This window comes from Peromyscus maniculatus, chromosome 5 (genome assembly GCF_049852395.1).
Source record: "Peromyscus maniculatus bairdii isolate BWxNUB_F1_BW_parent chromosome 5, HU_Pman_BW_mat_3.1, whole genome shotgun sequence".
NCBI classification, from domain to species: Eukaryota; Metazoa; Chordata; class Mammalia; order Rodentia; family Cricetidae; genus Peromyscus; species Peromyscus maniculatus.
The window spans coordinates 126,522,298-126,544,543 of NC_134856.1; the positions used below are offsets into that span (position 1 = coordinate 126,522,298).

The window sequence follows — 22,246 nt, forward strand, 5'->3', positions numbered from 1 at the left end:
TGCGGACTACCGGAGCTACGTATTGGCTGGCGGGGCTGGGGAGGAGGGGCAACTCCGCCGTGATTGGCGGAGGCCGGCGCCGGAGGGGGCGGGGCCGCTATAAAATGCGCGTGCCTGTCGCGGCGCAAGCAGTCGGGCTGTCCGAGCGGCGCGGCCGTGGAGCACCCGGGAGCCGGCTGTCGCGGGGGTGGCGGGGACGCGAGCGGCGGGCTGCGTGGGGTGCAGGGCAGGCGGCCGCACCGCTTCACCTTCCCCACGGAGCCCGGAGCCGACTTAGAGCGATTACAGTGGGGCGACAGCCCCGGCGTACACCCGAGAAGAAGCGGCCGTGGCGGCGGTGGCGGCGGCCCCAGCCATGCTGTGCTATGTGACGAGGCCGGACGCAGTGCTGATGGAGGTGGAGGTGGAGGCAAAAGCCAACGGCGAGGACTGTCTCAACCAGGTGAGGGCGACGATCGGAAAGGGGATCCCCGCTTGTCCCCGGGAAGCCTGGGGTTTTGGTCCTCAGGAGCCGGGCGACGTTGCAGCAGCGGCCCGCGGAGCGCGCCCCGGACGCCAGGCTCCAGCCTCCTCCTCCTCCCCGCGGGCGGCGGGGGTGGGGTGGGGGAGTAGAGAACGCGTATGGTGGGGGGATCCCGGGCCTGGGAACCAGGACACTGCCGGGAGCTGCAACCCTGTCCCTTACCCCGGCACTTTTCTCTAAAGAAGGTGGCCCGGCACACCTGCCGCAGGTGTGTGCGTGATGCCGTCGGTGGGGTCCTCGCAAAGCCCGGCAGCGCCACCCACGTCCCGAGATGAGGTGGCTGCAGGCAGTCGGGGGCTCCGGGGTTCCCTAGCTGACCAGGTGGGCCCAGGTCTCAACCCGCTTCTCAGAAGGAGAGTTCACCTGACACTCCGGGCTTGCTGGAGCTCCTGAGTATCCTGGCTAATTTGCGGGGAACGGTTCTGGTCGTCTCCTGCTTGGGGTCTTTACACGTGTGTTTTCTTTAGTGTGACTAAGGCTCTGAGCGTATTTGCATGGTGGATATGGCAGACACATTTGATCCCCTTGAAACACTGTGCCTTCGGGACCTGTAGACCTGAGCTGACTGGAAAGCCACTTGTAAGGCTTAGCTGACACTTGTGGCATGCTTCCCCAATGTGTTTGTGTTTTTGGAATCCAGATGGTTAAAACTGTCCAGATAATAAGCTGCCAAATCAGCTGTGCAGATGGTGCTGGTGGAGGGGATTCCAGCGATTGGAGTAAGAAAGAAAATACCCTTGGAGTCTTCCTTCTCAGGCTTTTGGGAAGTCTGTTTTGGGGGCCTCCTTTCCCTGTGCAATTGGCCAGACCCTAGAAATATCCAAGCAAGGCTGAGCGCTCCTCCTGTGAGCGCTGGTTTTGGGCGTTGCTAGTACCTTAAAACCTTGTTTTCCCATTCTACCACTGGAGTTATTACAAGGTAGAACCGGAGTTATAACAAGGTCCAAGTAGGTGGCTGTCCTTCTCTCAGATGGGGCCCTTGAGTGTGCATTGCTTACACTGGCTACCTTTGCTTTTAGGTGTGTCGGCGATTGGGGATCATAGAAGTTGATTATTTTGGACTGCAGTTCACCGGCAGCAAAGGTGAAAGCTTATGGCTGAATCTGAGAAACCGGATCTCCCAGCAGATGGACGGGCTGGCACCTTACCGGCTCAAACTGAGAGTCAAGTTCTTTGTGGAGCCCCATCTCATCCTACAGGAGCAGACAAGGTAAAGTGAGGCAGAAATAAACCAATGCCAAGTATACCTCTGGTTCCACTTAGAAGGGACTGTCATGCCTTCCAGAGATGTTCCCGGGCATCGTGCAGAGGAAGTTCGGGAAAAACTTAAATTTGTTTTGCAAAGCACAGATGGCCTGGGTGGGTTTTCCATCCCTTGTTTTGGTTTTTCTGGGCTCCATACTATTAATGGGAGAGCGGGGTTGACTTCTTACAAAAGAAAAAGAAAACCCCAGACACCAACTTCCTGACAGCAACATCTACTGCCCGCTAGTAACCCCGCCTCAGCAGTGTTACTACAGGTCATTGTCGGCTGTTCTAACCGAAAGCAGGAAACAGTTCCTCTTGGGTTACTTAAACTTGGTCAGTCTTCAGCCTAGTGTCAGATTACAGTGTGTAGCGCGAGTGCTCTGTCTGGCCTCCTGCAGATTTTAAAACTTTTTTAAGTTTCGCGAAAACTTAATAAAAGGACTCTTTGAAGGCCACTGTAACTGAATTCCAGCCTGCAGATATATTAAACATGACCGTTGGGCATTAGATTTTTTTTCCCTCCTTGTTAGAATAAGGGCCACCAGCCATGGTAGACATCTGAAGCGTGTAGTCTCCTTCTTCAAATGACAAAAAAAAAAAAACCAAAAAAAAACATAGTGTTTCCCTCTGGTCTGACTAATGCTTTTCTCAAAGATGAACCAAAATAGCAAAGTGATGTTTAATATTTATTACTGAAGTGCAAGAGACCTACAGTGGCATCTTGAAAAAAGGAAAATGATTGCTTTTGAAAGCACAGCAAACTTTGGATCCCAGCACTGATGTTTTCCATACTCCTGTGGCTTGGAAAAGTGCCATGCATGTGAAAAATGCGATTCTGTAGATTACTCAGAACCAGGGAACAGGATCCTCAGGGAGATTTTAACATGCCCTGTTTTTTTTATTTACCAAACAAATGGTGGAAACATTTTAAAATACCATCGTTTCGATTTGAAATAGCTCCTTTGCCTTGCCGTGGCTCGTTAAAGGTTGAGAGAGATTTTGTTTATGAAGGACACTGGCATAGTGAATTTTTAGTGTTTCTGAAAATACCTTACCACTATTCATGTAAAGGCATGCTTATAGATGCTGAGCTGTCTCTGTTAGTCACAAGAGGCTCTGTCTTTTTTTAACTTTTACTCTGTATCTGTATGTATGTGCGCTGGAGCACACGCCTGTGCATGCACACACACCTGTACGCCTGTGGAGGTGACAGCGTCTCTTTCAGGAATTGGTTCTCTCCTCCACTCTGTGGGTACCAGAGATCACACTCTGGCTGGGAGGCTCAGCAGCAGACGTCTTACCCTCGAGCCAGCTCCCTGGCCCACATCTTTTTTTTAAAAAATCTGATTTGCAAAAGCTTCCTAAATTCAGGAAAAGAAAAAAAAATATATGACCCAGCATTGGCCTTTATTTTTATTTATTTATTTTATTTTTTGGCAACAGTGGTATTGTGGTACTGCAGTGATTTCAGGGCTTCCAGGTGCAACCCAATTCTAGTGAAACAAATTTAGTTTTGAAATCAGCCAAAACTTGGAACAGCAAATACTTTGTTTAAATCGTGGAAGGATAATAGCATGATAAATGTGTACTGAGAATGTGTTCCTGCTTTATGATGGACTATGAGATGGTCTCTACCTACGCACACGCTCCTGTAATTGGGTCAATACCTATTATCAAATCTACTTTATTCATGTAAGAAAGAGACGTTTATGAATTAGTACTTGAATCAAATTGCCTACATTGGTTTTTTATTTTTTTTCCATTATTGACTCAGTTGTCTTTGACTCTTGGGATTTATAGCTAATGGCGCTCAAAGTATGTACCTTCCTAGTTCAACTAGATATTTCAATTGATTTTCATTCTTTTTAGAAATCCCATAGAAGGGTGAGTGTAAGCTGGTCCCGGCAGCAGGCCTATAATCCCAGATGCCTGGGAGGGAGACAGAAGCAAAGATTACAAGTTCTGTTGTGCCTGGGCTACAGCAAGGGTTCGAGTCTAGTCTGGGGAACTTAGTGAAACCCTGTGTCAACATAAAAGGTAAAATGACAGTTGAGAACACAGCTTAGTGGTTGAGTGCTTGCCTAACCAACCCAAAGCCCCAGTTAGGATAAGGAAGTGGGGACAGGGAGGGTAATGTTGTATAAACCTTTGATTACTTTTATTACGTTGGTGAATTTTGCATAGCTTTGTAGAGTTATCTGAAATAGAAAACTTTTAAGAAAATGCCCAAGGCTGATGACCAGTCAGTTTTAATATCTTCATAAAGTAATATCTAATTGGCATTTGTACCCTTTAATTAGGATGTCAAAAGTTGTGCTAGGTCCAATCTAATATTTTTTAAATTATTTAAGTGTATGGGTTTTGCTTGCATGTGTACCTGTGCACCATTTGGTGCTTGAGGAGGTAGAAGAGGGCATTGGATTCCCTGAGACTGGAATTACACAAGGCTGTGATCCACCATGTAAGTGTTGGGACTCAAACTTGGGTCCTCTGAAAGAGCAGCAAGTCCTCTTAACTGCTGAGATGTCTCTCCAGCTGCCTACCATTAGTTGTTTTTTTATCATAGTACTAAAGAACAAAACTATTTTTTTTTTTACTTTTATGTGGTACTAGCAAAAAAAAAAAAAAAAGCCTGTTGACAAACTTTTTGATGTCCTGTGGTTTGTTATAAAATATTATGTTAAAGGCTATGATTCTACTGTAGATCTTTTCTGTATAGTGAGTGAATACAGCTTTGACAATTCAGTTTTAAGAGATGGCTTTACTGAGGTAAGCCATGAGGGTGCATTTAGTGTACTGAGGGGGCCTGGACACTTCATTAATAGGAAATAACTGGGCAGAGTTGCCCTCTGTAGACCACTAAGCAGTGTGTCGTAGTAGAGCAAGTTCAATGTACACAGGCTATTAATATACCACTTAGCACCAGACCAGGATGACTGCTAAGGGGTGCAGGCAGGGAGGTCTTGGTTCCATTGGGGGACCCTGGGGTCCAGGAAGAAGCCATTTCTCTGAGGCAGGCTTGCTTCAAATGCTATCTTAGTTAGGTAGATCGGGCTAATCTGGTTTTAGGCTTAATTTTAGATTTGGTGATCCTACCGAGATTATTCCGTTTGCTCTTGAATGGGGGCCTGACTATAAGGACAGTTTTGTTCAGCTGGCTGGCATGGTTTACAGATGGAGACAACAGGTATTTTCAGCAGATGTTTGCCATGCTGTGGATCGAAATGAACGGGGAAACAAATTAATGTGCTCTGGAAATAAATCTGAAATAATAATCATCTTAGTAGAAACTCCTGCCTTTCAGGGGCTCTCAGTTCTTCACAGTGAATTTTGCCAACATTTTCCAAACTGGAGATGAGGGAAGCTCACGTTTCGTTTCCACAGTGGTGATTATACCATCCCCTGCTGGCAGGGTCTTTATGTTTCTCCTGGCTTGGCCACATTTTCAGAGCTCTGTGGTTTCCATTCAGAACAGTCCAGTTTAGTTAAGGTTAACCAACTCCAGTTTAGTTAAGGTTAACCAACTCTGGATTTTTTTTTCCTCCTAGAAAATAGCCCCAGTTCAACACTCCATGAGTGTTGAACCGAACGTTCAGAGAAATGCTGTAGTCTTGGACATGACATTTCCTCAAGATTTCTGAGTTAGGGCAGCAAGGATTAAATCTCTCCCTGATTCCTAACCCCAACATGTCACATCTTTCTAGAATGCCTTCCCTAGCACTGCCTGGGAGACTGAATTCTCCCAGGATATCGCCAGTCTTTCTTTTAGAGCATTAATGTACTTGTAACATTACAGCAACTTCTGTTCATTGTCAGTTACTCCAATAATGCAAATTCCATCAAAATTGATCAGTAATGGATTCTCAGACTCTTATCAAGTGTACACTGTGTAACTATCTTGTTAAGCAATAAATACGAATTTACAAATGTGGAACTGGAGATGGCTCAGTGGTTTGAACACTGGTTGCTTTTGCAAAGGATCCAGTTTGACTCCCAGCATCCACATGGTGGCTCACAACCACCTATAGCTCAATTTCCAGGAATCCAACTCCCTCTTCTGTCTCTGAGGGCACCAGATATGCATGTGGTGCACATACATACATAAATGAAGACAAAACACTCATGCACATAAAATAAAAAATAATAATAAATGAAATCTCAAAACAAAACCAAAAAAAGCTCACAGAGCCAAAGTCACAGATAAACTCAAAGCAAACAAGATGTGGTGTTTTCAAACCAATTCAGGACCAGTCAGACTGGCCCTAGCCAGGGTCTGTAAGTCATGTTCCAAGTCCTTCTTAAGGTTGTCTGTGATGGTAAAGGCTGATTACATAATTTACCTCTGCATGATTAAGAGTGAGTACATTCTACACGATGTCACAACTGCAGGCACTGTGTGTCAATTGTGAAGACTCATGTATCTATTAAAAAAGGTTTATTTATGTTCTTTATACTGTATATGGGATGGCAGAATCAGCCTCCCTCTCCCATCCCTACCTTTCCCTGTCTCCTTTCTTTCTTTTCTCTACTCTCTTATCTGTTTTCACTTTACAAGAAAGTTAAACAAACAAAAAGTAAAAGCATACATATACATTATTTCCAAAGAAATTATAAATTGAATTTCTGAATCCTAAAGTTTTTCTTTTTGCCAAAACTAAGGGGTATTTGCATTGCTGTGGGGTGTTTAATTTTAGCCAAGGAACTCTCATTTGGGCGCCTTCAGCCTGTACATCTATTTGAAGTATTCAAAAAGCACTTTTAAAAAGTGGTATTTCATGTATTCATTTTGTGAGTGGGAGTATGTTTTATGCATGTGATGTATGTATGTGAGTGTGCAGGTGCACATGTCCATACATGTGCATGCAGAGACCAGAGACTGACAGCTTGCCCACACAGGCACCTATTGCCATGGGTGAGGACATTCTTTAGAAGCACAGACTCTGTGCTTTTAAGTTCCAGTATTCTCCCGGCACAGGCTGTGAGCCCTCCAGGCTGGAAGCCTCTCTACGACAGTCCTCATGTCTGAACTGCTTTAGGGTTCAAGGAAGAACATCTTCCAGAGTGGTTCCCTTTGGGGCTTGAAAAAGATCCCCTTGAGCCCAGGGAGGGACCTGACTTAATAGCTCTCTGATAGTTATCTGCCCCTGACAGGTTGCTCAACTGTAAGCCCTCCGTGAGGGAGGCCTGGTGGTCTGATAGAGCTGGAGCTTTTAGTACACTGCCATTCTGAACCTCCTAGAACTCTCAAACACGGAGGAAAGGTGAGGGTTTCTACCATGAACACCCATATAGGCTCCCTAGATCCTACTATTAAGTTTAATGTGCCTACTTTATTATATAGTTAATCATTTATCAGCCCCTCCAACTATCCATCAACTGTTTTTTTCATACACTTTTCAACAGGTCATGTGTAAGTACCCTTCCTTATAAATACTATAGTGTGCTTATCATTAGTAGAACTTACTGCTTGCATTTGGTTCTTTTTTTTCTAAAGTTAAAATTTACATAGGGTAAAACATAAAGCCTAATTATCTCTCTTACTGAGACTCAATGGGTACATGTTTAAACAACCCCTCAGCCGAGATGAAGAACAGTGCATCATCCATCATCTTAGAAGTCCTCATGTTTCTGCGCTCAGCCCACACTGCCCACCTCTGCCTCCTGACGGCCCTGTCAGCCCTGTGCTTTTCCATGCTAGATTTGTTGTACCCGTTCAGCTGTCTGCACGGGAACCATCCAGTGGGTCCTGCTTCATGTCTGCCGCCTTTTATCCATCATAGATTTTGTTGGGGTCCTTTCACACTGCTGCGTGTATCTGTGGCGTTTTCTCTAGTTCTTCGTTCTGTTTTCTTTCTTTCTTTGCTTTGTTATATGCTGGGGTTGAACAGAGCCTTGAACATTCTAGGCCAGTACTCTGAGTTAAATACCAGCCTGCTCTGTTTCTTTCGACTCCTGGATAGTATTCCGTACTGTTGTTGATCCAGTCCTAATGATGAGCGCCTGTTTCTATGAATAAAGCTGCTATGAACATTCTAATACAAGCTTTTGTTTCTTTCTTTCTTGTAGACACATGTGTTTTCATTTTCCCTGAGTAAATACCCGAGACTACAATAGCCGGGTCGTGGTATGACTGTTTAGTTGTGGAAGTCACTGCCAGACCTTTCCCCACAGCATATGTACTGTTCCAAACTCCTACTCTCCCAAAGAATGTAAGAAAACCGAGTGTCTCCACATCCCTGCCAGCCTTCTGGTGGATACATGGTGGTGGAGTGTTGTGGTTTTAATTTGCATTTCTCCGATGATTAATGATGTCTGTCAGATTTACATGTGCTTATTGGCCTTTCCTGCATCTCCTTTGGTGAAATGTCCAAGTCACCCATTTTGATCGTTCGCCTTTACTCCTGAGCTGTCCACATTCTTTATGTATCCTAGATACCAGTTCATTGTGAAATCTGAGTTTTATAAATATATGTTCCCCCTGTGGCTTGCCTGTTTTCCTCATGCCTTTTGGTGAGTAGGAGTTTTTAATTTTGGTGAGGTCTAATTTATTCTTTTTTTCTTTCTGGAATCTATTCACTATGTTCTGAAAAGCCTTGTCTACTCCCTAGTCATAAAGATACTCTTTGGTTTGGTTCTCAAGCCAGTATGGTGTTAACGTTTACATATAGACCTATATTCCATCCTGAACTGATTTTATGAGAATGTTATAAGATTTGAAACAAAAAACTCTCATAGCAATTTCTGTTTTTGGTCATTTTTAAATAGAACTTGGCAGTCAGGGTTTGGTTTAAAATAAACCTATGCAGTTAAGTGACTCATTGGACGGAGATGGGATGTGTGATCGTAATGGGGTCTGCCTGAGGTGAATGGCAGTCCAGACAATACTTCACATGCATGCACTTCAGGGGAAATTATGGTTCAGTTGTTGGCAACTGGGGTTTTGAAAATAACTAGTTAGCCATCCTAAAGATGTGTTGGGTTCATTACTTGCATTTGGAATATGAGGCTGAATCTAGTTATCTTACATTTGTTGTCAAAAACTCTTCAAAGTGGTACAACTGGCAAGATTACTAGGGGGTTGTGCCCAACAGTGACTGTCCTAGTTGCCTTCTGTTGTCGTGACAAAACACCATGACCAAGGCAACTTATTAAAGACAGTTTGAGATCTCCACAATTCCATGTCCATCGTAGCAGTGGGCAGGCGGGCATGGTGTTGGAGCAGTTGCTAAGAACTTACATCCTGATCTGCAAGTAGCAGGCAAAGAGAGAGACAGAGACAGAGAGACACAAAGAGAGATAGAGAGATACAGAGAGAGAGAGAGAGAGACAGACAGACAGATAGACAGAGATACAGAGAGAGAGAGAGACAGAGAGAACACACTAACTGGGTGATGCCATAGGCTTTTGAAACCTCAAAGTCCAAGCCCTCAGTGACACACCTCCTCCAACAAGGCAAACAGTTCTTCAACTGGGGAACAAGCATTCGAACATCACCCATACAATGAGCTTTCAATGAGCTTCTGGAAAGTTCTGTTATGAGTACTAGAGGGTATTTCTGTGAAATGGTTAGTGTTCAGACAAGAGAGTCCTCTGATCACAAGCCTCAAGATAAATGGTTCCTGTTATTAACACTATGAAAAGGCATGGATTTTATTTTTTTAATTAAAAAATTTTTAATGTTTAATTTTATGTGTATGAGTGTTTGCCTACATGTATGTATATATGTATGTATGTGCACCACAAGCATGCTTGGTGCCCAGAGAACCAAATCCTTGTCTTCTGTAAGAACAACAAGAACTCTTAACTGCTGAGCCATCTCTCTGGCCCCTGAAAAGGCATGGATTTTAAAAGAGAAATTATTGAGGAATTTTGAAGCAAAAATATATTAAGAGTAAGTGCTTCATGACCATATGATGGCACAGTGGATAAAGATGCCTGCCACCAACCTGGTATGAGTTTAGGATAAAGATGCCTGCCACCAACCTGGTCTGAGTTCAGTCCCTGAGACCCACATGGTGGAAGGAAAGAATTGACTCCCACAATTTGCCCTTTGAGTTCCAAAAATAAACTGTGGCGCTCACCCAAACATATACAATAAAGTGAATAAGTAAATGCAATTTTTTAAAGATTTTGCTTCCTTTTCAAAATTAAAATTTGACATCTCAAATTTTGCCCAATTTAAAAAATTTTATTTTTACTTTGTATATGGGTGTTTTGCCTACATGTTTTGCCTACATGTCTGTATCTGTGCACCACATGAGTGCCACTGCCCACAGGCTATAAGATGGCTTCAGATCCACCAGAACTGGAGTTATAGATGGTTGTGAGCCACCATGTAGATGCTGAGAATTGAACCCTGGTCCTCTGAAAGAGCTGCTGGTGCTCTTAACCACTGAGGCATTCCTCCAGCCCCTCACCCTATTTTTATAGCATGTGTGACTTCATTTGTATCTATGAAACAAATATCGGACTTGGCTAGAATAATGCACCCTGGGCCCCACAGTGTGGCCATATTGGAAATAACCATGTTCTTTGTAACTGGTTAAAACTTGAAAAATTAATTTCCAAGTATAACCATAGGAATACATAGAAAATGTAGTATGAGCTTATGTCCATAGAATGTATTCATAGGCATTTGCCAAAACAAAGTAGGTATTTTTCAAAGCCTTTTGTGTGTGATTCCATGCTGTAATATATATGGAACTAGATAGATTATCCACTTGTGAGATATACTTTTAAAAATTATTCTCTACAGGCTTGACTTTTTTGACTCTATCTATTTGTTTCATATTATTTGTAACCTTTTACCCCTTTCATTAAAAAAAAATAGTTATATGGCAGATAGTTAAGGTGAGAAACTATTAATAATTCATCCTACATCAAAGCCACCCAAATCCTGAGCCCTTACTGAATTCCCTTTTGGAAACATGGTTTTGAGCACTGCCACCCTCCCTCTTGGAAAGAGCACACTGATGAGTCTTGTGATAGCTCAGCAGGCTTGGTGACATTGGCCACCCCTGCTCCTTGACACTGGTGCCTGGACCCTTGTCACCCAGAAGCCAATCTGTGACTGGGGTTGTTTTGATGAGATACATTCCGTTCCTTTCCTCCAAAGACTGTGTGTTCCATCTAAAAAAAAAAAAAAAACAACTATCAGACAGATGTGTCCATCCCATAACCCCAATGTGGGGCGGGGCACAGAGGCAGTGTGTGACAAATCTTTATTGACTTGGAATGAAAGGCGGCCGTAAAGCCATGAAAACTGCGGCCTACAGGAAGAGGTCTGCGTGGACTGTGAGCAGGAGTGCTTGTGCCTGCTGGGCTCTGAGCACAGTTCAGCCTCCCTGCTGGAGCACCCCAGTGTGCCCCGCCCCCAGGCCATTGTTCCAGTTCTCACCCACTCCTGGGGAAGGATGGCATTGCTCTAGGCTCCTGGCCACCTGTTTACGTTGGGTTGCTGTTCCGTTCCATTCCGTTCCTTTGCTCTGCTCTTGGCGGCTGTCCCTCCAGAAGTAGGCGTAGAGAATTTGGAAAAAGAAATTGAATAAATTTGAAAAGTCGTCTTTGGCAGCTCTCCGTACTGTTTAATAAAGCAGGAAGCAGTTTCAAACTTCATGCTAGGAAAATAAGTCAAAAGAGACCTTTACATTCACAGTAATTAAATTGCGAAGGCTCAGTTTGCGGTGCTAATCTTAAAATCTTTTGGCACATGGTTTCTTCTTGAGTGTAAGCATAGATTCGGACTGCAGGCTCCTGAAAATATATCCTGTGCTTGAACGGGCAGAGGTACATCAAGAGTCCATTTTCCCTGTGAGCAACAGCAGGGTTTTGTGAGAATATGGACTTGCACCCTCTGATAGCGTCTTATTCATTTTTTTTTTTCCTTTTGAGAAGGGGGTCTCACTATGTAGACCAGGCTGGCCTAACCTCACAGAAATCTGCCTGCTTCTGCTTCCGGAGTGCTGGGATTAAAGGTGTGTGCCACCACACCAGCTAGCTGTGTAGCTATTTTAAAAGCAGTTTTTTTCCTGTGATAATTCCCTGGCCCCAGCAGGGCCTCTTTCTCAGCTTAGCAGTATGGAAGAAATACTTTAAAGACTACCAGATGTCTGGGTTAATAAAAGCGGTGTCTGTTCTCTTTGAATGCTACTACGAATCTTAGGAAGAAACTGAACCGTTTAAGGCTGTCTCATCATTTTAAACATTTATCATTACTGAATGTGCAAAAGACTAAATGACTAGTCCTCAGTTAAGGAAGAGAAATGGACCTTGTCGGCCTGATGATGTGAGGTCCTTAACACAGTCCCTTGGGGTTGTCACCGCTATTGCCCTAATTCCTTTCTTACCTTTCTCATGCTCATCTATTGGTGGAATTATTAAGGCCACTCCACGTAGTTAAAAGGCAGGTTTATTTTGTGGGGTAACTCACAAGTGAAGGACTAGTTTACAGGGTCTGGGTAAGGCGCAGTCCGGCAGTGTTCTCTGGAGAACTCTGCTCGGTCTACCTCCAGCATCCAGGGCCCAGGAACCAAGAGAGCCGGCCCATCCGGGTCTCAGGTCTTCAGGGTTCTCTCTTGGCCCCGCCTTGTAGGCGTAACAGTTACCGAAGCCTCAATGGGGGTTGGACTTCCAGGTCAAAGCTGGAATGGCTACCCACTACACTCATCCCTTGAAAGGCAAGGTGTGGTACAAAAGTGAAGGCCCTGTGGAGGGCTGGGAGAGTGAGAAGCTGGCCTTACACAGGGTCTGGGACCTCACCAATGGCTAGAATTCATGATTGTGTTTTTCTAGCACCTGCGAGAGGCTGCCACAAGTCATCAAAGAAAGTTAAAACTTCACATATGCCAGAGATAAGTTGTATCGCCTAACCTCTGTGGTGACTCAGATAACAACTTCAGGATTTTGGACAATAAAAAACAATATCTGGATTTTCCCAGGAATTTCTGTGGCATGCATACCTTGTAGTAAATGTAGAATTTAATGTTGCATGTACTTAGTGTAGGCTCAGAGCAAAACTGCAATATAAAATAACACAGATGCATGGTGTTTTACATGCATTTATGGAGCTCTCTGATGTTAGAGGCAATTAAGCCAGCCCAGGTGCAGCTAGCTAAAGAAGCTCGAAGTTGTAACTTGTTACATAACACAGTCCAGAAGTAGATGGTCCGTATGCAAGGTAGATCAAAAAGTGACCAAGTTAGAGGACAGGCGAGGGGCCATCGGGACAGGTTGCTGCAAGGCTGGGTGGTCCCTATGCGTAGCACAGAGACAGGAGTGGTGGCTGGAGGCCACCAGTGGGGAAGCCTGGGTTTCAGGCACCCTGGGGCATCCCTGTGAAGGACTTTGAGCAGAAAGATAGAGTGTTTTTACTGGGAGCCATGATAGCCAGCAGCTTGGATGGTGGGATGCAGAATCTGGAGGGAAGCGGGGTCCCCAGGTCACAGAAACTCTGGTCACTCTTAGGCTGTGAGTAGGACCAAGGAGGCCCAGATGGTAAGAACAGACCTTGGTCTGAAGAGCTCTGAGACAGGGGCTGGAGGAAGGCTCAGCGAGAACTGCTTGTCTGGCAAGCATGAGGATCTGAATTCAATCCCTGCAACCCATTAAAAAAATGCCAAGCATACACTTGCCAACCAGGCTAGCCCAATAGTTCTGTCTAGGCCAGTGAGACACTCTGCCAGAGGTGGATGGTATTTCCAAGGATGACACCTGAGGTTGTCCTCTGTCCATAGTCTTTGACATGCTGAAGGTCATCTGGCTGGTGAAGTCTCTGGTAGGTGGGCATTGAAGTAGGATTCTGAGAATTTGGGGGACATTCTTTTTTGCTGTCCCTAAAGTCAAAGTTTACAAGATAGGTTTTCCAGCGGAGTGGAGGAGTTGTGTATGTGTATAATGTGCAGAGGCAAGAGGACCCTCAGCCACATAGCAAGTTTGAGGCCAGCCTGAACTATGTGATTCCCTGTCTCAAAAAACCAAACCAAACAGACAAAACAAAATTGACTCCTAAATTGCCTTTAACACATTCTAATGCTAACTTGGTCTGTTTCTGTTATTTACATCTTTTGACGTTTTATTTACTGATTTGAAGAGGGAGCTTGCCATGCTACACACATAGACGTCAGAAGACAATTCGTGGGGAGTCTCCTCCCGTTGTATGGGCCGAGGACTAGAACCCAGGTCCTTAGCCCTGGCTGCAAGCTCCCTCATCTGCTGAGCGCCCCCTCTATACTTGCTCTCTTTGCTTAAAAAAGAAAGTACTTGAGTGTGAAATTGCAAAGGTGGTGGAACTTGGTTGTTTTGTTGGTTTTTTTTGTTTTTTTTTTGTTTTGTTTTTTTTTTTAACAGTGCTGGGCATTCTTTCCCTTAGCCACACTTAGCCACACCCCCGCCCAGAAGGCTGGCTCAGATACTGTTATCCCAAGCAAGCCTCAGTCATTCTCTCCTTCTTTTGCAGGCATATCTTTTTCTTGCACATTAAAGAATCCCTCTTAGCAGGCCACCTCCAGTGCTCCCCAGAGCAGGCAGTGGAGCTTAGCGCCCTCCTGGCCCAGACCAAATTCGGAGACTACAACCAGAACACAGCCAAGTACAACTATGAGGACCTGTGTGAGAAGGAACTCTCCAGCGCGACCCTGAACAGGTGAGGCCGCTGCCGGAGGCTAGCCGTGCACTCTGGCTAGCATGCGTGTTCACAGCCATCGACTCGATAAGAATCAGGAAACTTACGGTGTTGTCTTGGAATTTGTGAGGCAGAGTGCAGGCCACTGCCAGGTTTAGCCAGTCATTTTCAGAAGATTCATGTGCCTTTTATTTGAGAAGCTTACCAATACATAACAGTCCATGCAGATAAATGCCCTTATATGAAATTCCATAAATAACAAGGATCTCCAAAGTGCCTGACCTTTTAAATCTGTAAATCTCCTACAATAAAAATCCAGCATGTTTATTGGTGTTTGCTTCATCCCAGGAAGAATTACAGCCTGAGGCCTAACTTAGGCGGCTCAGTTACCTCTTCCTGTGTAACAAGCTAACCCCCAACTCAGCTTAAACCAACAGACGTTATCTGAGAATGCATGGGCAGGGACACAGCTGTGGCTTGAGGGCAGAGCAAGCCCCAGAGGTCAGTCTCATCTAAAAGCCCAGCTGAGGGAGGCCTCTGGCTCCAGGTGACTCCTGAGCTTCTTGGCCAGCCTCTTTCTCTTGCCGTCTGACGTCGGGGCCTTTTCATGGTGTGGTAGCTGGATCACCCAATGTGAGTGATCCAAGAGCAAGAGAGAAGAGCCAGGAAAGAAATCAGACCTTCATGACTCCATCTCAGAAGACAGCTTCATGCCAGGCAATGGTCTTCCACCATTTTCTGTTCATTAGAAGCCGGTCATTAGCCCAGACCAGACTCAAGGGAAGGCTACATTGGGAGACCAGATCACCAAGGACCACAGTTCAGACTGCCTTGCCACAACAGAGAACATAGATCTATGTTTTCTTCAGCTGCAAATAATCTAATCAGTCCCCTGTGCTGCTAGCCTATCAGGAAACTTGTAAAGTCTATGTAGATAAATATATGAGGGGATCTAGCCTACACATTTGTCTAGTGTGTATGTTCAGTGATTTTTCCATAATCCTTTCAGTTTACCAGTATTCCCAAATGATGGGTTCTCAATATTTGTTGAGATCTTTTTTAAAGAATACATTTGTGTGTGGGGTGTGTGTGTGTGTGTGTGTGTGTGTGTGTGTGTGTGTGTGTGTGTAAGAAAGCTGGTGAGAGTGAGTTCTTTCCTTCCATCTTGTGTGTCCCAGAGTTCAAACTCAAGCTTTGAGCAAGCACCTTTACCCAATGAGCCATCTCACTGGCCCCGTAGTTGTGATTCCAACAGTGTCTTAGAAGTATTTCACAGTAAATGCTTTCGTGATCCATAAATGACCGCATCCCTATAATTCACTAGTGAGATATAAGCTTTAAGGAACGCATGAACTGACCTGTCTAACTTGGCACCTTTGGATACTCCACAGCATTGTTGCGAAGCATAAGGAGCTGGAGGGCATCAGCCAGGCTTCTGCAGAGTACCAGGTTCTGCAGGTCGTGTCAGCCATGGAGAATTACGGCGTCGAGTGGCATGCTGTGAGGGACAGTGAAGGACAGAAACTCCTCATTGGGGTTGGACCGGAAGGCATCTCAATTTGTAAAGATGACTTTAGTCCGATGAACAGGTAACCTGAGTCTTCAACATACACATACACACACACACACACACACACACACACACACACACACACACACACACATGCACGCATGCATGCGCACAATCATAAGCATGTTTATCACCTGTTGCTTTTTTCTGAAAATACAAAATGGACAGAAAATCACTAGACACCTCTATCAATGAAGTGATTCATTTTTAATTTATTTATTAATTGCATTCAAGACTTAACTATTTAATTATTTCTTAAATGCTAACTTAAAGTACATTAGTGTGGCAGAATTATTATTTTTCATCATGGCTCAGGCCATAAATACCTGTATCTGGTTCTGCACACACACACACACACACACACCCCGAGGGCACTCCAACACTTGTTTCCATGCCCCAACTGCTGGTCCTGCATCAGTATAACTAGTTAGAATCATCACAGAACACCCCAGGCTGAGTGTCTGGTGCACGGCCAGGTCACGGGCAGCCTACAAGGGCACGTCAACGCCATGCTGAGCTGTCCCTTCTGTGTTTGCTCACTTTTCTCCTCCTGCCTTTCAGGATAGCTTATCCTGTGGTACAAATGGCCACCCAGTCAGGAAAGAACGTCTACTTGACCGTCACCAAGGAGTCTGGGAACAGCATCGTGCTCCTGTTTAAAATGATCAGCACCCGGGCAGCCAGTGGGCTCTACCGCGCCATCACGGAAACGCACGCGTTCTACAGGCACGTACCGCCATGCGTCTCCTGAGCTTAGGTCGCCCCTTAGTGTATTTAGGTGGCTGGCAGGTGGCTGTGACTTCTCCTCGCCCTGAGTCCGAGAGTCTTGTACGGAAGGAATAAGAGAGAATAGCCACTCTGAGCCTTCCTTTCGCGGTGCTGGTGGAGCCCTCATCGGCATGGAATGGCGTGTACCTGTGCTTCACTTCCAGTCTCCTGCTCTGCTCTCACTTTATTTCCTTCCACAACCGCCTCCCAGCCTAACCCCTGTCCTTGGGCCTGTTCTGCCGTGGCTGTGTCCTTTCCCAGAACAGCGGCACAGGTCTTTCCCTGTCCTAAGCCCTCACCCCTTACACACTCGGATACTTTTTTTTAAGTTGAATTTCATTTTACTTGGTGTTTTTGAAGACAAAATCTCACTGCGTGTCCAAAGCCAGCCTGAAATTCACTACATACCTCAGGCTGGCCTCAAACTCATCTGCGGTCCTCCAGGCTTGGCTTCCTGACTTCTAGGATCACTGGCATGCACCACTACACCCGGCCACAGCGAGGATTTTTAAACTACCTTCTAGAGGGTACTTTCAAGCTGAGTTGTGATTAGGCTCATACTTAGAAAAAATTAAAGAGAAAAATGTAGTTCAGAGGAAGCCTTCAAATTTTGTTATGTTAAAATAGACTATGGAGCAGAACAGAAAATTTGTAGACATGTTTAATGTAAAAGCCAAAACTTCAAAGAGACATGTCCTTTTGCCTCCACAAACTGCTAGATGGCAGCTCACAGCCCGGAGGAGCTGTGGAAACCCATCTCCATATTTACAGCTGCTTCCTTGGAGGTACTTGGAGACCCCTGAGAAGCACAGAGGTAGAGTCATCGAGCTACTAAGCATATAAAATGGAAAGAGCTTAGACATGCACACAAGAATATTAACTGTCTTGGTAAGGCATGTATCTCAGTCCATAGAGTGCTAACCTAACATGCATGAAGCTCCACATGCACTGGACACGGTGTACATGTCTGTAATCCCAGCAGCACTCAGAAGGTGGAGGCAGGAGGATCATGAAGCTCCAGGTCATCCTTGGCAACATAGTTCAAGACCAGCCTGGGTCACATGATACCTTGTCTCAAGGGAGAAAAAACAAAGCTGGATGTGGTGGCACATGCCTTTAGTTGCAGCACTCAGAGACAGAGGAAGGTGGATCTTTATGAGTTAAAGGTCATCCTGGTCTACGTGGAGAGTTCTAGGACCTACAAAATCTCTAAAAGCAAATAAATAAGTAGGCAGATAGATGGATGCTGGATAGATAGATGATGGATGGATTATAGTAGATAATTAATAAATAGATAAATAGAAGATAGATTGATAGATGAATGATAATGACAAGATAGAAGACCGAGCACTGAATGTCTGTTGATACACTGTTTTTATTGATAACAGCATCTGATAGTCTGAGTTATGAAGCTTCCTAGGCTTCTCAATATTCAATCAGATGTCCACGCTTACCTTCAGGTGTGACACCGTCACCAGCGCCGTCATGATGCAGTACAGTCGTGACTTGAAGGGCCACTTGGCATCTCTCTTTCTCAATGAGAACATTAACCTTGGCAAGAAGTATGTCTTTGACATCAAAAGAACATCCAAGGAGGTATACGACCACGCCAGGCGGGCTCTGTACAACGCCGGTGTTGTGGACCTTGTCTCCCGAAGCGACCAGAGCCCCCCCAGCTCGCCTCTGAAGTCCTCCAACAGCAGCATGAGCTGCAGCAGCTGTGAGGGCCTCAGCTGCCAGCAGACCAGAGTGCTGCAGGAGAAGCTGCGCAAGCTGAAGGAGGCCATGCTGTGCATGGTGTGCTGCGAGGAGGAGATCAACTCCACCTTCTGCCCCTGTGGCCACACTGTGTGCTGCGAGAGCTGTGCAGCCCAGCTGCAGGTAAGCCTCACCTGGCCCCCCGTCCACTAAGAGGGGTCTAATAGGTGCACACACGATACAGAGTGGGAAGCGGCCATCTCCACCTGGGAAGGTCTTTGTGTTCGGTGACTGAGTCATTGTGCCCCTTATAAACACGGGGATCAGCACACTCCTGTCACCATGTGGTTTCGAAAATGAGGTCCAGACTGACGAAATTAATGCATCCTGGAGCTAAAGCAAGAACTAGAATCGAGGCCTGCCTCTTCCACTTTCCATGGCCTCTTGCATTCTGACACCACACAGTAGGAATGTCTGAATTAGTGCCTAAAATTCTAGTTAAAGAATACATACATTATTGTTACCAGTGACCTATTTACTCTATTTGTGATTAATTTATCTTTTTTCTATACTTCATTTGTGTGTGTGTGTGTGTGTGTGTGTGTGTGTGTGTGTGTGTGTGTGTGTGTCAGTGCACATGTGGAGGTCAGAGGACAGTGTGCAGGAGTCAATTCTTTCCTTCTACCATGTGGTACCAGAAGTCAAACTGAGTTTGCCAGACTTGGTTGCGAGCATCCTTACCCACCGAGTCATCTCACCAGCCCATTCATTTCCTTTTATCACCGTTCATACTTTTAGAAATCTCTTCTATTGGCTGTTATCTGCTAGCAAGTCAAACTAACTTTTCTACAAAAAAATAAAAGCAACTCATATATAGCAGGTCTTCTTTCTTGCACCTTTACATTTCTTCTTACCATAAATTTTATACTTGGTTTCACTTCTCAGAAGTTTCTGCTAAACGTCACTGTGTGCATACATAAACCTAGCCCTGCATGTCACCTAGTCCTTACACGCTACGGTTACAGAGCCGCTGACGACTGGACAGTGAGCTCAGGAGCCTGTCCTGCTGCAGGGAGGGGTTTCTCCTCCAAGTCCTGGGCTTATCTGTTCCTGCCCATGTATTCTGACCATGTGCCTATCTTCCCTCATGGCCAATGAAGGGTGTATGCTGGCCAAGAAGCCACCAGAGGAGACCTGTTACCGACCATAGGGCATCTGCCCACTGATGTTGGCCCCAAAATAGCTGAGCTAAGGCCTATCTCAGACATATCTCTAGCATGGTGGTCAGAAGAGCAGTGACCTCTCCTGTATATATGGCTCCAGCATGCGGGAAGGAAAGCTGAAATTAGCCGAAGGGTTGGGGAGCCGGCTAACCCAATAAAGTCTCTGCACTGCCAGGCACTGGGACCTGACTTCTTAATCCCAGTGCTGGGGAGGTGGAGACAGGAAGGACCCTTGGGGGTCATCTGCCAGCCAGCCTAGCTTAATCAGTGTTCTCCATGCCAGTGAGAGACCCTGTCTCCAAAAAGAGGCAGAAAGCATCTGAGAAATAATGCATGAGGCTGACCACTGGTCTCTGAGCAACACACACACACACACACACACACACACACAGTTGGCCAGAAAATGTAATTTTCTTCAGTGAGTGTCTTTTCATAACACTCATTTTTAATCCTTATAAAGTGTAAACATTCAAGCCTGTTACAGAGCAATTGATAGCTTAGAAATCGCAACGGCAGCTTATCTAGAAAGCTAAGTGTGGTGGGTACCAAGGCTGAGCTCCAGACCCAGGTCCAGCAAACATTCTAACCAATGTTGGCTTCTTTTCCAGTCATGTCCAGTCTGCAGATCACGTGTGGAGCATGTCCAACATGTCTACCTGCCAACCCATACCAGTCTCCTCAATCTAACGGTCATCTAATGAGTCCTGCGCCTACTGGACAGGCCATGTCCCCACAACTCAATCTGCCATCTAATGAGTCCTGCGCTTACTGGACAGGCCATGTCCCCACAACTCAATCTGCCATCTAATGAGTCCTGCGCCTACTGGACAGGCCATGTCCCCACAACTCAATCTGCCATCTAATGAGTCCTGCGCTTACTGGACAGGCCATGTCCCCACGAGTCAATCTGCCATGTAATGAGTCCTGCGCCTACTGGAGAGGCCAGGTCCCCATGAGCTGCAGTATTGTAAACTATAAGAATAAGAACCTTGTGAGGAACTATCTCACTCTCGACGCCCATCTGCCATGAGACATTTTCAGACACAAAGAAGAAAAGAGAAGCAAGAATGCAGCCATATTCCTCTTCCGTGAGTAGAAGCAACAGCCCCAGTGGTGACCAGGAAGAGCTCTGGGGCAGACACATTCCTTCTTGGACTTTGGGTTTTTTTAATGATCAAGTAAAGGAGTAGATAAAATAGTCTTTGTCGGTTAAGTGGTACCATAGCCCAGCAGTGGGTACCTTTTAGGAAATGATGTCATACGTCTCCTTAACTTCTCCCAAGGCAGCAGATTTTATAAGAGTTTTAAAATTTCCTTGGTTCTTTTTCTATGGTCATGGAGCGCTGAACATTTTTAATAGGAATTGTTTCCTTAAAGAAATAGTCCTTGTTATAATGTCATTTCTGTCTTTATAACTCATTCAAGAATGACTGGAAAGCTAGCAGATTGAAAAGCAATCCTGTGACTTCTCAAGGGTTAACATGTTGTCAGATTGAAACCAGTGTGTATGAGAGGAAACAGGAAACTCAACGTGGGTGACTTCTTAACCCTTCTTTTCCCACACCCCGCACCCCATGCCTTTCGGTGATAAAATGTTACAAGTTTGGTTAAACGACTTCCATGGCCTAGTCAAGCACTCCCTGGGCTTTTGAGCTGTTGGAATATTTGGAGATTGGAAAGGAAAGTTCACAGACAGACAGACAGACAGGGCAAGAGTGCCAGAGAGGCTCCTGGTGTGCTCAGGCGGTTCTTCACGTCCCCTAAGCACTCACTCCAGCTGCACCCATGGGTGTCGCCTTGCCTGAAGATCAAACCTTCTACAGCCTTATCATAGGTCTCTAGATAGTGTCTCCTTTGTGTGTGCGTTTGATTTCGCTTTGTTCGTGTTTTCTTGTCAATACTTCCATAGTCATTGCGTTGCCCCTGCCCTGCATCTTTCAGAGGTGGGGTTAGTTTATTCCCTTCCCATAGTCTTAATCATATTTCCACCCCCACTTGGGCATTTTGGAAGCTAGTGAGCTAGGGGGGTTTCTAGGGTGTCAGGAAACCTCGCTGACCTCATCGGGTGCAATACTAGCTAAGTGAAAGCTAGAAACCTACCTACACTGTCACTTTACTGAGATTTCTGAGTCTACGTTTCATATTGCCTTAATGTAGCAGTAATGTGTTTATGCATTTGTTTCTTTGCACAGACATTTTGTCAGATATTAAAACTCTACTTTTTTATGGCACATATTAGCATATAAGCCTTTATTCCAAGAGGTATTTATTTTTTCACTTGTAAAAAAAATAATGTTTCCACATTAAAAAAAAAAAACTCTGTTATATCCTAGAGGACTTCTGTCTTTTATATTCAGGATAATAAAGACTTTAAAGTGAACTGGGCATTTGTGTTCTCATGGTCATTGTCATTTAAAGCATTTTCCTGTTGAGTGAGCGCTCACGTCAAGGTCTGAAAATGTGAAAATGTGTAAGGAGTTTGTCTTTGTTGAGAGGATTTGCCCAGCTCTCCTCTCATCTGTGCTTTTGGACCTACAGGATTAGAAGGCAGGTGAACATGATGCTGTGACATACAAAGCAGATGAAAAGGAAAATTG

The 22,246-nt window shown here is 45.2% G+C and overlaps 1 protein-coding gene across 2 annotated transcripts; it reads left to right on the forward strand.

Moving 5' to 3' along the window:
* The first annotated feature begins 124 nt into the window (after window positions 1-124).
* Mylip (myosin regulatory light chain interacting protein) lies at window positions 125-22,034 on the forward strand. Of its 2 annotated transcripts, none has more exons than XM_076573258.1 (7): window positions 125-442; window positions 1,543-1,733; window positions 14,226-14,411; window positions 15,782-15,979; window positions 16,522-16,686; window positions 18,189-18,609; window positions 20,258-22,034. In XM_076573258.1, the coding sequence occupies exons 1-7, from the start codon at window positions 356-358 to the stop codon at window positions 20,345-20,347; spliced, it is 1,338 nt and encodes a 445-aa protein (XP_076429373.1). In that variant the 5' UTR covers window positions 125-355; the 3' UTR covers window positions 20,348-22,034. The 2 variants fall into 2 exon arrangements, with proteins under 2 accessions (XP_076429373.1, XP_076429372.1); XM_076573257.1 differs by having other exon boundaries at window positions 207-442; window positions 16,522-16,680; window positions 18,183-18,609.
* Window positions 22,035-22,246: the final 212 nt, after the last annotated feature.